Source organism: Polistes canadensis, unplaced genomic scaffold, assembly GCF_001313835.1.
Source record: "Polistes canadensis isolate GaletaPanama2010 unplaced genomic scaffold, ASM131383v1 scaffold_270, whole genome shotgun sequence".
Classification (NCBI taxonomy): Eukaryota; Metazoa; Arthropoda; class Insecta; order Hymenoptera; family Vespidae; genus Polistes; species Polistes canadensis.
In genome coordinates this window covers 141635-158136 of record NW_014569817.1, presented here as the reverse complement: position 1 = coordinate 158136, position 16502 = coordinate 141635, and the positions used below count along the sequence as shown (strand labels likewise).

Genomic DNA, 16502 nt, shown 5'->3' with positions numbered 1-16502 from the left:
AAAAGAGATTCTCTTCTCTGCTTGGCTCGTTGCTTCGTACGAGAGAGGGAGAGAGAGGGAGAGAAAGACAGAAAGATAAAAGATAAAAAATAAATAATAAAATAAAATAAAATAGAAAAAATAAAAAGAACGTGGCATCGATACACGTGTGCGTATATAGTTTGCACGATAATGGCTACTCGCTCGGGCCGATATAGAGATAGCCTCGGTTAGGCTCACCTTACCGTTCAGGAAGAAGAGAGGGCGGGAGGGTCGTCGCTTGGCAGGGTTAAGCATAAATCAATCAGAGCGCGTTCATATCGGTGAACACAGAGAAAGAAAGAGAGAGAGAGAGAGAGAGAGAGATGGATGAAGGTATAAGCTTCTTCTTGCGATTACAAGATTCACGATAGACGTACTTAAACATAATCCATCCATACAAAGAAAATATATATTGAATTATTTGATTTTTGCCTCCCGAAGAAGTTTCTTATACTAATAAACAGTTTGAAACGTATACACACTTACATAGATACGTATAACTATAGATATGCACGTTGTATTAACATAGAGATACTTGACTCTATTTTCAAAGTAACGCGACGAGAGATTATCCAGAATAAGGCAGCAGAAGCAGCAGCAGCATCCTGGAACGTTTTTCAAGGCAGCTTCTTTGAGTTAGCTAGGTTAAGCATCGAAAGGTAGCCCGAGAGCATCGTCGTGGCTCGCGGTAATAGGATTTCACGTAAGCAGCCTCCCAAGCGGGGACCAAAAATCGGAGCTCGACTGACTTTATGGGGGAGACTCGATCGTGGAAGTGGAGGCAGAAAGAAAAAGAAAAAAAACTAAGAGAGAAGAGAGAGAGAGACTAGTGGTGGGCCTAAAGAACGTTAGAAAGAGAGGAACAAGGATGGAAAAACTCGAGAGGAGAGAAAATAAGTAAACGAAAAAAAGAAAGAGAAAAAGAGAAAGAAAGAAAGAAAGAGAGAGAGAGAGAGAGAGAGAGAGAGAGAGAGAGAGAGAGAGAGAGAGAAGACGTTGGGCCTTTACAATTTTAATTAACCAGGTACCGGGTAGCCGATCGCGATCGAATCGGGTGCACGATCTACAAGGAATCTACATAAGATCCTCCACTCGCGGCTACAACTCAATCCCCTCTTTATATTCCACTGCAGAGCCTTTAACCGGGCCTTATACCCTTACGTGGGTCCCTCTTGGTTACGATGCTCGCACAATTCGCGCTCTCTCTCTCTCTCTCTCTCTATCTCTATCTCTATCTCTATTTCTTCCTCTCTTTTACTCTCACTCTTTGAAACCCTCTCCTCTACCACTCCTCCCACTCCCCCAAGGTCTTATCTGGTCGAGGATCGAAGATAGCAAGTTCTCTTCTCTCACGTACCATCCTACCGGCTCATATTGTCCCTCTTACTGCAGCGTTAACTTATCAGGACCCCTTCGATTTTCGATTTTTCTCTCTTTCTCTCTGTGTATTTTTTCATTTATTTTTTTTTTTATTTCTTGATTCTTTTTCCTTACGTTCCTTCGCAGGAGACTACGCACGGAGACTCGGAGTCATTATCCTGGAGCAACTTACTCTTTATATATATAAGTATGTGTGTGCGTGTGTGTGTGTGTGTGTGCATATGTATATGTTTTGTGTGTTTATAAGAGAGGGTGGGGTGGGAGGTAAAGGATAGCATAAATTGGAGATAAAAGTCGAAAGACGATGGAGAATTGTTCTCGCGACAACGCGCTTCTTTCTATTAACGATCTCCACCGGTTTTCTTCTCCCCTTAAAACGTGTAACGAGAAAAGGAGAGTTCGGAGGAATAGCAAGGGTATTTATCTTTGCATGAGAAAGAGAGACGGAGAAATCCGTTAAAAAAAAAACAAAAACTAATAAGCCAGAAAAGGACATTTTGAACGATCTATCCAAAATATCTATTACATTGATTTTCTATACAATCAATGAAATATATAATGTGAATAAAGAACAATAATCGCGTGTGGAATATATTTTCTTAAACGGCGATTTAGTTTCGTTGCAACATTTTCTCAATATCTTTTCGGTGAATAACATCTTGTAAATTATATAAAACGATATTTTGTTCCCTCTCGCTCTTTCTTTCATTCTTTCTTTCATTCTTTCTATCTATACCTATAGACGCACAACGAACGACTGGTAACGCGATAGCGGCCGTATGTAAACCCATCTGGTGTAAAACGAGCTGCTGGTTCGTTCGAGTATTAAATCGGCCCTCTCTCCTCCTAACTCTCTTTCCGATTCTCTCGCTCCCTTTCCGTTTCCCTCCATCTATTCCTTTTCTTTCATACCACAAATTATATATATATATATATATATATATATATACATGTAATATATAAATATATGCACGCACATATATATACTCATACTCATATTCATACTCACAAGCGTGTATACGTTATGCGTATAAATACACTTAAAGACACTGTAAGAAAAAGAAAAAAATAGAAAGTAAGGGGTGAGGGAGGGAATGAGGGAGGGTTAAGCCAGCCAGCAATAACAACGCCTTGCATTCTTGGTGGCTTAACGTCGCAACGAGGTCGAGATGAACTCGTTAGCATTCACGTGTCCAAAGTAACCGACTCGCGTCCGCGCCTAAACTTCCCCTCACCTCTGTTACCCAAGTGTCCCTTCGTATTAAATTCCGTGTCCTCTCTTTCTATCTTTCTCTTTGTTACTCCTCCTTAGGGCAAGTAAAGGAGTCGTAGAACAAAGGGGAGGATGCTCCACAGTTTCGATGAAGGTGATCTGCTTTCGAGAACTTAAACATCCTCTTTCTTTCTCTCTCTCTCTCTCTCTCTTTCTCTCCTCTTTTCTCTTTTCTTCTTATAGTTTCTAACTTTTGATTTTCTCAAATTGGTTGCTGCTAAAGTGTGATATGATAAATAAAAATAATTTTGGATAATTATTAGAAATAATATAACACAAAGATATTTTCCAAAATCTTCTCGTCTACCGTAGGAAGAACACAAAGAAGAAGGAGATAGATAGAATGAAGAGGATGGGTGGTGGTGGAGTGGGGGTAGGGTGGTTGGTTAAGCGTCTCGTAGCTTGGCCGGCCACGATGCCTGGCATTCCTACCGTTAAAGCTGGCGAACGCATTAGTTAACGGCCCTGAAAATGACACTTTGTATCGGCTAATGGGTAATTAAAGTCCCGGGGTTACGTTTCGGTTGGAATTTATTAAACGGCGACCACAATGTACACACCGACGAACGTTCGTAGCACACACTCGGTTATCGAAACTCGTGTTTATGGGGAGACTGCTAACTCGAACCTTAAAACGCTTGCCAAAATTTCGGGATAAGCCGCAGAGACGAATTCGATGCTCGGTATGAACAAGGGAAAGAATTTAAAGGAAGAGGGTGAGAGGGGGGAATGAAGAAGATGGTCAAGTACTAGAGAAAGAGAGATAGACAGATGTTTGTATTGGAATGGACAGTAAACGTGCTGGTTTAATGTGATTGAACTTTGACCTCGTTTATTCAATGCAATTGTTTGTTCAAATTTATTAGATTTCCAGTAATGTGTTTATGAGAAAGATAAAACATTAAGATAATATTAAATATGAATGAATATCAATGATTAAAGGAATAGTTTTTTTTTTTACAAAGAACAATTTAGAGATGAAGATGAACAATGAGTAGTATAAAAAGGGTTAATAAACAAATTATTACGACCTTTAATTTACTGTCCATTGAGGAAGTCGATAGTGGTGCAAGTCGATTCGTTCCAATTTCATGCGACGATCCAATTTTATTTCTGCATGTATATGTATGTATATATCGTTCGATTGAAAGTAGACAGACACGTACGAATAATCATATTAGATTTGGATGATTTATTTATTTCAGATATTTGTTTATATATATATATGTGTGTGTGTGTGTGTGTGTGTGTGTATATACATGTTGGACAATTCAAACAATGTGAAATAGTAAATAGTTGGTTGATTTTGTTTTTTCTTGACAGTCATTGCATGATAATCGTTAAATACTAAATATATTAAATAGAGAAAGAGAAAGAGAAAGAGAGAGAAAGAGAAAGAGAGAAAGGAAGAACTATGACAATTACGTATGACAAGAAGAAAATTCAATCCATGAGAATGCTGAGTTTCTGTGTACTTGTAAAGGCCGAGATTTTTTCTTCTTTTTTTTTTCTTTCAATTGACAACAAACAAACAACACGTATAATAATGGCAATGAAATAAATTTAGAAAAAAAAGTAAGAAAAATAAGAAAAATTTGAACAAATAAAAAATAATGAATCCTTCGTGTTCTCTAAACGATTTTCTCGACTTACACCACTGCTACTCTCATTCTCAAGATCTCTCGCATATCGCTTTATATATTTTAATAATTATTAATAAAAAAAGAAAAAACGACAAACGATACGGTATGATTTCTCTTCGAACATTTGATTATTTAAAAATCATATAGTCGATCAACGGCAAATGTTTGTAAGGTGTTGCATAATTAAGTATTCTATTGTTGCATGATTAAAACAAACAAAATTTACAACATTTTTTTCACCTGCCATTGCTCGAGTATAAGAGAATCAACATTATATATTATATATAATACCTAACGATAATTAACTTATTTAATCGTTAATAGAGTTAAATATTACCCATTACTGATTTCACGTCGATCATTAAATCACACAAAAATTAGATTTGTTCAAACTTATTAAGTATGATCTACCTTCGCTTAAACTTAACGTTAAAACGTTATATATCTTACGTATGTGTGAATATATATATATACATATCTATGTATATATATATATATATATATGTGTGTGTATATGTATATATAGATATATTTAATAAAACACAATGATTAATATTACATATACATGTACTGATAATTATGACTGCTGATTAAGTGAAAAAATTAGAAAAATGAATTTTATGATTTATTTTGTATATAAATTATCTATATTACAAAACACATCATAAAATAGATTTGTATAATATTTTGACTTAGGTCACTCTTAATTACCGGCACATATATACTTATATATATCTAAGTTTATTTTTATGTACGATTATCTATTTTTTTAAGATAGATCCCTCGTCCGACGATTTAAAAAGATAATTTGTGTTAACAAAATTTCTTATGGATTGACCATTGTCCGACGAGAGATCCTACGATTTACATGATTTTCTCAATCATGATCAATTCGAAATTATTATTAATTATTACTATTATTAATATTAGCTATATATATATATCGTGCACTTGGTGCACAAAACTTAGTCGTACAAATCTCTTTTTTTTATCAGGGTAACAGAGTGTTTCTATCCTATTCGTATTATACTAATTTGCATAAGTATGATTAAAATATGATTTATATATATATCGAGAACTGGCAAATCATCGTGATTTTTATCTTCACAGCTCTCCCATAATTAATTGTCTAATTTGATTTAAATGAGGACATCCTTTTCTAAGGATGTTCGGGTCGTCAATTAATTCATTTGAGTGCCATAGTGATCATTTTAATCATTACAAGATTATTATTCATGTAATTCTATCAATTTTTGAATAAGGAATACGATTATTAAACTAACTCATAATTACTATGTTTTTTTTTCTCTAATAATAACTGTCTAAAAACTTAGTTTCAAAGAGAAGAAGAAAAATCATCGTCTAAACGACCTAACGATCGATCCCGACAAAAAAAGAAAACAAAAAAATCAATCATACGATCCTTTTTTTTGTCACGTACGAATTGGATCGTTGTAAACATTTCGTTAACAATCGCTTTGGCACTTTTGTTACGTAAAATAAAATCAAATCAAATGAAAACTGGTTTTAAATGGATGACGGCTAAAAAAAATGAAAGAAATGAAAGAAAAAAAAATGTAGGATAGGAGTTAGTAGATGGGTTGAAAAAAAAAAGGGACAAATTATTAGGTACGTTGAAGGAAAGAAAGATCGATCGATGAATCGACATAAGAGAGAAGGAAAGAAAGAATAAGTTATACTAATGCCTCCTAATGTAGTTCTGGGAGAGCTGAAAGATAATAAAATTGTGGAGAGCGCCCTCAAGTGTCTTAAGAAAGCCCTGCCACTGACCTTTCTCATAGTTGATTTGCCTCTCCTGTTGCCTCGCGTTGTCAGCTGCAACCTTAAGTAAACCCTGGATATTCCTTAACAATGTCTCCGTACTCGAAACCGAAGGGTCCTGAGCACCCTGTGACACTGCGACTGCTGCTGAGGCTATCTGAGAGTAGTTCAATGCCTGAGGACTCTCTGAGCCTGGTGCTGGAAGTGGTAGGTTCTCTGGGACGTCAGATAAATCTGAAACAAAAATAATAATGTCGTTAGTATATGTTCGAGGAGTTGGTGATCGACCCTTTTTTAACATTAACAACCATTCGACGTATATTTTTGTATTATTTATTACGTTTATTAAAAAGATAAGAATCTTGTTGGTGTACGTTTGGGTCAGCTGTTCGACATGTGTTTGCTCGGCAATATATATAAATCATTGTACCTTTTTTCTTCCTTATATTATACAAATAAAAAGAATGAACACAGACACATATAAGGATGGATACATATTTTGAAGGAGTTATCTCATTTCTATAATTCTTATACATTAATAACAATAATTAATATTATTTTATCTGGGGGTTATAATGCGAGTGTCACCGTACATATACGACTGAAATACATACGAAAAGAGGATTCTTCGAAAAGAACTTTTGCCTTAGGGGCAAACAACGAATTTCGGTTAAATTTATATGATTATAAATCTTGATATGATACATCTCGAGAATACATCTTTTTTCTTGTTTTTTCTTTCCAATGTGAACGTCTATCTATTCCAGATGAAACGCATACACGCACACAGATCATTTTCTCTCTCTCTCTCTCTCTCTCTCCCTTTTTCCTTCTTTATCTTTGTCCTTTTCATATAAAACGCATATCGCATGCATGCGGTTCCGCGCGAATGCGCGACAGGCGTACGAGAACGAAGCGTCATTAATAAATTTAGTCGAACGATCGGCTGAACAACATTCGAGGGAGGTCGAAGTAGGAGAAGAGTTACGCCGTGTGCGTGTTCCAAAGTCGTAATCTTCGCAAAACTACTTGTTACCCTTCGCCACTCCTCTGATTTAACGTCACCGCGAGCGAACGAAAGACTGACCGAACTAACGAATTAAATTTACTGAATTAAACATTCTTCCAAACCCTCTTTTCACCCTCCCCCGATCGTACTATCACTCTTTCCTATACTACTTTCCTATTTTCAATAATCTGTCTATTAATTTGTCGCGACGAAAAAGTGTGGAAATTGAAAGGAAAAAGAACATGAAAAGGTATATTTAAGGAAAAAGAAAGAAGGTTTTTATAGGAATCGAAAAATGCGGCAGAACGCGATCGTTGGAATACAGAATGCCTTATGGTTATTGCGAAACAGGCTGGAGTGGTGAGACAAGATGTCTGCGTGGGTTCTCCAGTCTTAAGTGATCGTGCTTTCTTTTCTTTCAGTGTGGTATATATCTATAAACACACACACACACACACACATATATTTATTTGTATCTGTATCAGTGTATACATTAGGTATATGTAAGTATTAGTGTTCTGAACAGCCCACACCATCGCCTTAGTAGTATCCCGACGCTGCTTTATGGCCAATGATATGTGCTTTATTGTATCGTCTTTTAATTATCAGCCTGCACCTACAACACCAACGGCATTTGGTTACTTATTGCCATTGCTCGATTTAATGCTCGGCCGCGCGTGCGCAGCGAGCGCACCACTCGCGAAGCCGGCACCTTTTGATAGCAACTTTTCGCGCTCAAGAGTAGAATCGCAACCTTCCTTGAGAGAAATGGTCAAGTCTATTTTTTTATATCTTCGGGGATCCTTCTCCTCTGTTCTCTCTTCTTCTTCTTCTTCTCTTTCTTTCTCAACGCTATCTTGCCACGAGCGACCATTACAATTATCGGCAGATCCCCTGAGAAAAAGCTTTTGGAATCCCGAAACTACACATATAACACTCGTATTCCTTTACTTCTTTCTTACCAACGACATTCTGCTATCGTCGTGAGTGCCCGCGGTAACATGTGTGACACGTGTGAATCCTTAAAAAGAGCATTCTCATTCTTTTTACAATTTGTTCGGATAAAAAAAAAAGGAATTCAAAAATAACAAAATTGAACATGATCTTTTAACTGTATCTTCTATCCTCGAACACAAATTGTTTTCTCTTTCTATTATTTATCCATTGAATACAAGTGTGGTTCATTCATTACGTGGAAAAATCATAATTACGTATACATTCCCCTATATTTATTTCTATTTTTATTATCAATAATTATATATTACAAAATATTAATCGTTCCGTTTCTATTTCATTAATCACAATTGGCTCATTTCAATGATACCTTTTTCTTTCATTTTCCCAATGGTATCCTTCCTCGCGAATTCAAATGGAAAAGGAAAGAAGGAAGGAATCGCGAGAAAGAAAAAAAAGAAAAAGAGAGAGAAAGATTGGATTCCGGGAAGGAGAGCGAGAAAGAGATAGTGGCGCGTCTCATTAAATCAGAACGGCATTCCACGGGCGTGTACACTCCCACGGGCATTCGATGGGGTTCTATTTCGATCACCATGAGCGCCATAGGTAGGATGTACCCGTTGCATACGACACGCTGCGAGACACGGATTTTCTTCGATCCGAGAGACTTCCCCTCATACCCCACCCCAACCCTTTACCCTTTTTCTGCCAGTCCCCTCACCCCAAAAAAGACAGACAATTTATACGTCTAACTGTTGTGTCTTTCGACGAATTTAAAGTACTCGATGCTAATTCTAATCCTTTTCAACGTGTTCGATCGATTTATATCGAACTCTACTACATTTTTAAGTTTGAGATCTTTTTGGAATTATAAGCAAATTCTGATTAATATTTTAAACCTAAATAAATTCAAATTTAGAAGATTTATATTTGTTAATTTCGTTAATGTTTATTTTATATTCAATGGTAATTGTTTGAAAATGAATTTAAACAAATGTGTGATATTTAATTAGAAAGATAATCGTTAATGTTGTTTAGAGGGAATAAACTTTATCATCGTTTCATTCGTTCTTGACCTTTTTCGCGGACCCACCATCGAACGAACAAATGGACCAACCAACCAACCAACCACCCACCCACCCCCCTGCTGCGTTTATCTTGCAACTTATTAACTCGAAATATTCATAATAAGCAATTAACGTTGAAATATGAATAATGTATCGATCGTTGGAAGTCGTGCGGACGAATGCGTGGAATATTAATTCCTGTATATAAAGTGTTTTATTTGTTCCCTTCTTCTTTTACTTGTTTTTTTATTTTCCCTTTTTTTTTATACTCTTCTTATTTCTTTCGTTCAATATTTGAGATAATCGATTTTTTGTTATTTTATATTTTGTATTTTCTTTTTTTATTTCCCCCTAGGTGTGTGTCGGAGATGTTCGATTGGGTGGTTCTCTAATTGGTCAAGCCAATTAACGTGCCTTAAGGACAATGAACGAAATCGATTAGAAATCAATGCGATTAGGTCGCTTTGTTGAATTTGAAAGAGTTGTGCTTGATGACTTCTTCCCGATCTTATCTAAGATGATTTTTCATGATTAAAATGAAATTAAACAGCTAACTTTTTGACTCTAATGATCCTTCTCCCACGTCACTGTCAACACTTTTGTAATATTTACAATGGCTTAACTTTTTTCATCCTTAAGTAATAATAATAATTGATTTTAAATCTAATTAATTTCCCGTTAAATTTATTTACTCGATACGATAAAAAAAAATGATTTCATTCTCATTGAAAATTTGATTAAAATTCATTTATCGACAAGTGACGCGCCTTGTAGAATACAATAAACGCAATTAAAAAATACAAAAAAAAAAACAAAGAAACGGTGCGAATGAGAAAAAAACAAGGCGTTGAAGAAAGTTTCTCAGGATCCAAGCAGACGAATCTTCGAACGTCGTCCTTCTGATGATCGATGAGAGGGCCTGACCCATAAGTCCTAACGAAGAACTCATCTTTTAACTTCTACCTTGTATCCAGTCAAATCGATATTATGATTTTCCTCGTTCAATGCTAACTACGAATTTTCTAATACGCTCATCTATTTCTATTTCTATCTTCGACAAAATACGATTATTTTCTTTTGTATATTCATTTATTTTTAAACAAGTAAGTTGAAATCGAGAAATAATCTCCTTCTTCTTTTTCTTCTTCAAACGTTCGATTTAAAATGAAACTCCTAATGTTGTTGAAAACAAATCAATCACTTTTACGTACAATGTGTTAAGTAGAATATATATATATAATATTATTATATTAATAATAATTCTTTTTTTTATTCATGTATAATAACGAATGTTCTTCAAATGATTTTTTATTGTTCACTTTTAAATTCGTTTCGCATGTCATGGTAACAACATAATATGATGAATTGATTCGAACTTTCGCATTACGTGGTTAAGATAAAATTGAACCCTCAAACTAATGATCAAAATGAATTAATAAAGTTTACCTTCGTCTTTCTCGTTCTCGTCTTCGAGATCTTCCGAAAGATTATCATCCTCTTCCTCGTCGTCCTGCGAACGATGCGACGCACCAGCTTCACTACCCGAATGTTCACCAACACTGCCACTTCCTGCTGTTTTCGAAAGATTCAAAACGGGACTGTGACCGTTCGAGGAACCTATGAAAGATACGTAAACATTAGTCGATGTTTTTCAGTACTTCCAAACAACAACTCAGTCAGAGTCTGCGCAATAAGAAGCTCTTTCTGCGTACACACACACACACACACACACACACACACATGCTTGTATAGAATTCACGCTTAGATGAAAAGTGTTTTGTTTATATGAATACAAATATATTAGAATAGAAACACAATTGTTTTCACTCGTGAACAAATATGTTTGTTAAAGATAAGAGAGAAAGAAGAAAATTCTTAAGTTTTTGAGAAAAATATCAAATTGGTTAAATGGAAGAAACTCGCTTACAAAGCACACACATACACGTGACCAATCATTCTGTTCTTATAAATGAAAATATATAATAGAATGGAAAGATAATTTTAATCACGTATTGAAGAACATTTTTTTAAAATCAATAATAAGAATAATAGTTCGATTTTCTTTATCTCTTTTTCTTTTTGTTTTATCGGCTAAAACTAAACTGACAAGTTGATGGATTTTATTTGCCTTTGTACATCCTCGTTTAGACAAGAGAACTCACTCCCGGACTTTTATCCACTTTCCACATCTTTCTTTCTACTCTATCTATCTATCTCTTCTTCTATTTATCTATATCTATCTATCTATCTATCTTTTCCTCTTCCGCATTTGGTTTCTCTCCCTCGTACCTCGATGAACTCGAGTATTTGATATCCTAGCATTTTAATCCTGACGTGGATAGATACTGTTTGGGCAAACGGTGGTCGATGTTCAACGAAACAGAAAAAGAAAGAAAAATAGAAATAGAAAGAGGAAGAAAGAAAGAAAGAAAGAGAATCCAGGGTGACGCATAGCATTAAACACATTTCCTATGTACTAACGCATACAATCCTATGCGTATATACAGGGTGGAATATTTTAAGTTTTCCCAAAATGATATTAACTTAATAATAATTTCAACTTTAACAAGAAATTTCAAACAAATAGTTGAATAAAACATATTCGATTGAATTATCAACAAAATTAGAATGAATAAAATAATTCAATCGAAATAAACGAAACTCTCTATAGAATACATTTAAAGTCTAACACCCTGTATACGTTTAAGAGAGCAGAAAGAGAAACGAAAAGGGTTAACCCAAAATCGTACCTACATCCTTTACGCGTAATTAACCCTTTCGGTCCTCGTTAAAAAGGATTCTTACGAGATTTATCCTGATTTAAACATACCAGTTGAACGTTTTATCATTCTTTTACTTAATTTTCCAACGAAATTTTCTTATATATTTCTTCTAGAAAACAAAGAAACAAAGAAAAATAAAAGAATAAAAAAAAAAAGAAAGAAAAAGAGAGAAGCTTAGAAATGCAAGGTAAGATTAAATAAGAAATGGGAGATACTTAATCGTTGATGGTTAGATCTATCGATCGATCGATCGATTGAATGATCGAACGAACGAATCAGGATTTATAAGGTGAAGCCAGGCAGAAAAATCATGGACATCTCGACGAGAACGAGTCTATCTTTTTCTTTCTCTCTCTCTCTCTCTCTCTCTCTCTCTCTCTCTCTCTCTCTCTCTCTCTCTTGCTAGATGAGATTCTTTTATTTCTATCTCTCTTTCTCTCTCTTTTACGCACAAATGTGTGCATGCGTGGGTCCGACGGGCGTTTAGGGACTCGAAGATTAAGTCCGATATCGAGTTTCAGAGAGCGGCACGGGATCCTGTGCCTTTCTTTCTAATTCCCCGTAATATTTTAATCCGACCGATCGAATCCTTTATCTTCGAAACTAACGCTCCCGCGTTCTCTTCGCAAACTCGAAACTTCTTCATCTTATTTCATTTTCTTTTCTTTTTGGTCCTTATTCTAATCGATCTTTCGTATATTTATTTTTTATTGTATGCATAAAGAAAAGTACAAATTTATTTTACTTTTTAATTTTATTTAAGATAAGGCTTACCATTGTGCGAACTTAGATCTCTAGGTTTGTGATCCAATGCAAGAGCCCTTTCAGCGTCTCCCCTCTCTTCGCGAAGCCTGTAACAGAAAATAGAAACCCAATCGTGGTTAATAGTAATAATAATATATATAAGTATTATTATTATTGATATTTTTAGAAATTATTTCATCTGGAGTTATCTCATCTGGAATTATTTTTAATTATTGACAAATTATTTCGTAGACCCGTTAAATCGTTAACAAAATGTTCGGAGTTAAAGAAAGTTTGAGAAAGAAGAAGAAGAAGAAAAAAAAAGAAACTGCAGGATGGAATATCTTTTAATGAACTCAATGTAGAGAACAACGATTTTATTTTTTACCGGCTGAAGGGTAATTTTTGTTGTTTAAAATATGAAGAGAAAGAGAAAAAGAAAGAGTACAGTCCATAGGATTCTCTTCTTTTTTCTTTTATTTTTTTTTTTATTTTATTCGAAACAATTCGAGTTTATGAAAACTGCGCTCGTTACGGTGCCAACGTCGAGCTTATGAAAAGTTTTCGTTATACTTTTATATTGTTTGGGTCGGTTACCCTTAGGCCACTTTATTATAAAATTTGTTCAAATTTTTATCTCGATCAAATGATCAAATGCATTTATCAAAGCTCGAAACAAAACGTGTAAATAGAATTATTACAATTGTCAAAAAAAAAAATATAAATAAAAATACGAAAATGTTGAAAATAATAAAATAAAATATAAATAAATAATGCAATTTCCTTTACAAATTGAAACACAGTTATTAATTTTTATCGGTAAAAGGGATAAAAGAAAAGAATCGATCGGTTGGTCAATGTCCCTTGGTAAAAGGGTTTAGGGAAACCGAGTCTTCCACTCTTAATGGCGAAGAAGAAGGGTAGCCATAGCTTTTATCGTGTGGTTTACGGCCGAGGTCATCCGCGCGTGCTCGCGGATTTATTTTTGCAAGAAGCACGGTGCTTCTAACTGAAATTTTAAGCCATTTTCTATCTCTCTTTTTTATTTCAACGATTAGGATACTTTTATCAAGAACTTATATGCTTCTCATCCTACTTTCTTTCATCCCCTTTTCTCTCTCTCTCTCTCTCTCTCTCTCTCTCTCTCTCTCTCTCACTCCCTACCTTTCTTTTGTTCTAACGTTTCAGTTTCTCGCGAAAATTATTCTCCAGGGTATACTACGTTTTTTTCTTCTCTCTCTTTTTTTTTTTTGTGCGCAGGTTCCACAATGTGGATCGGAGGCCTCTTTCGCACCTCGAATCGAACCGCGGACCATTAAGTAAGAAGTTAATATCATTAAACATAATATCGGGCGCATCTGGGAGCCGCAGAGCACTTACCGACCCTCCGCCCTTTTCCTCCGCCCTTTTTCTCTTTCTCTCTCTCTCTCTCTCGCACACTCATTTTCTCTTTCTATCTTTCTCTCCTTCGCGTCTCTTTCTCCACCCCTTAATTTTTTAATGAGAAAATGCTTTCAAAGAGCCAGAGAGAAATACCGTGTCTACGAGCTATAAGTTACGCTCTCCCACAGAGGGGAGAAGAGTGAAAACCTTATTCTTTTCCCATGCTTACTACCCACCTTTCTTCAATGACTTTCATTCTTTCTCTCTCTTTCTTTCTTTCTTCATTTATGTTTATGTTGAAAATTACACGTAGAAAACAAATACTCTACCCGATAAATGGAAAATTTACATTGGAACGTATAATTCCATGATTGAAACGAATAAAAGTATAAGATTACCAATCGAGTTTATAAAACGTCTAGTCTATCATTTGGTCAGCACCATGAAATATATTTATTCAAGTAAGTATAGTACCGGTTTTCTTCTCATCACACACGTGTTCACATACACAGGGATGAAGATAACTAGGATTAGAAGAGTTGATAGGTAAGACAACTACCATATAACTTGGCTAGTAAAAAGGGAGTAGAAAAACGAATCAACGAATGGTAGACGAATCTATCTATCCATCTCTCTCTCTCTCTGTCCCACTGTCTCTCTTTCTCTCTCTCTTACTTTCTGGCGCGTCAGCTATCGTAACGACTTAATTTCGACGATAATTAAATTTTAATTGGTAATACGAGTCGATTAAGGTGGCCGATGAGTATCTCGGATGGCCTCCGTTTCATTTTCTTTCTTTCTCTCTCTCTCTCTCTCTCTCTCTCTCTCTCTCTCTCTCTCTCTTTCATCTTTCACTAAATCTATGCAAGTAGTTGTACAATAAAGGAGAAATGAACGAGAGAGAGAGAGAGAGAGAGAGAGAGAGATAGATGGAAAGGAAGATAGGAGAAGACTAAAATCGCTTAGACGTTGCGGCCTTGCGATAACCGGCAACGAAGCAGGGTTATTAAGTTTGTAATTAGTCGAATATTACAGACTCGCGTCATGGCGTTCTACGTGTAGTGCACGTCCGTCTCGTCCGTCCGTCTGTCTGTGCATATCTATGCAATATATTATATATATGTATATGTAGATGTATATGCGTACCCGTTCGAGCGTCGTTAACGCGTTACGGCTTTCATTACGCTCGGTGGTGGTACACACGCGGCACTCTTCAATGATTGGCAGCGTATATGTATATGTATTCCCAAGATGCTTAATAGCATCTACCAATGATAACGAACTACTACTCAAACCTATACGCTCAATTCTCTTTACTATTTCTGACACAAAATATATACACTCAGTTTATTATCACGTCTTTATCGTTTCTGATCATTTTTTTCTCGTATTTTTAACACTTTTTTTTCTTTTCTTATATTATATTTTATTTTTTAATCATAATCAAATTAATTACCTTCGTTCTGTTTCTACTTTCCTTCTAGTCAATTTAATAAACTTTCTATGAATATTAAAATATATTTAATTAGATATCAAAATGTATTGTTTCATTCTTACTTTTTGTTGTTTTTTAAGTTTTTTATTTTCTCATTTATGAAAATTCGTTGTTATTCGTATGGGGAAGAACAAAAAGGGGAGTTGATCTAATACGGATTTATAAATTGACTATATAGAGAACCCTAAGCATGAAACCAGTCTCACGGTTAACACTGTACAAAACTAATAAGCCGAACGAACGATGGATGCCCTTTCTTCTCTTCGTCTTTGCCTTTAATTTTGATTCCGTAATGACGGACTCTGCGGGGAATCTCTCTCTTTCTCTTTCTTTTTCTCTTTCTCTTTCTCACCCTAACTGTTTAGAAAGGACCTTCACGAAACAGCGGGAGTTCATTAAGTTTCCCATTTCTATCGTGGTAAAACGAGGTGAAGACTTATCATGGTATAATACTCGCGATGTTCGATCTTCGGTAAAGAAGTATAATGTTGTTGATGGTGCAGAAGAGACAGAGAATGAGAACTAAAAAAAAAGAAATTCCAAATTTATTTAATCGTTTAATTCCGAACTTTTACACGAATTTAATAAACAAATTTCATATAGAGTATAGCAAAAAAATTAAATATGTATTAAAGTAATATATTAATAATGTTGAAATTTTTCAATATCTTATATCGAAATGAATAACTACGTTAAAAATAATTTTTTATAGAAAATTTATGCTCTTACCATTCAATATCATATAATATTATTTATACATATAATTTATATATAACTAATATCAATTGAATAAATCTTAGAAACTTTGAGAAAAATAAAAATAAAAAACTTAGTAGAAGCCTTTTAAAATAGAAAATGGAAAGGGATAAAGAGAGAGGGATAGAGATAACGAAAAGGGCTTTGAAATTTTTCGATGGCTTTGATATCTTCTTGCGACGTATCAAAAAGAGAGAGAGAGAGAGAGAGAG

The 16502-nt window shown here is 34.9% G+C and overlaps 1 protein-coding gene across 7 annotated transcripts in view; it reads right to left on the bottom strand.

Moving 5' to 3' along the window:
* The window catches only part of LOC106790927 (dachshund homolog 2), a gene marked incomplete at its 3' end in the record, with an annotated part of 190928 nt that overhangs the window by 46322 nt on the left and 128104 nt on the right, over window positions 1-16502 (bottom strand). For all 7 annotated transcript variants that reach the window (XM_014756197.1, XM_014756193.1, XM_014756195.1 and 4 more), the window contains 3 exon segments: window positions 6109-6333; window positions 10576-10746; window positions 12687-12763. In XM_014756197.1, coding sequence (XP_014611683.1) covers window positions 6109-6333; window positions 10576-10746; window positions 12687-12763 — 473 coding nt within the window.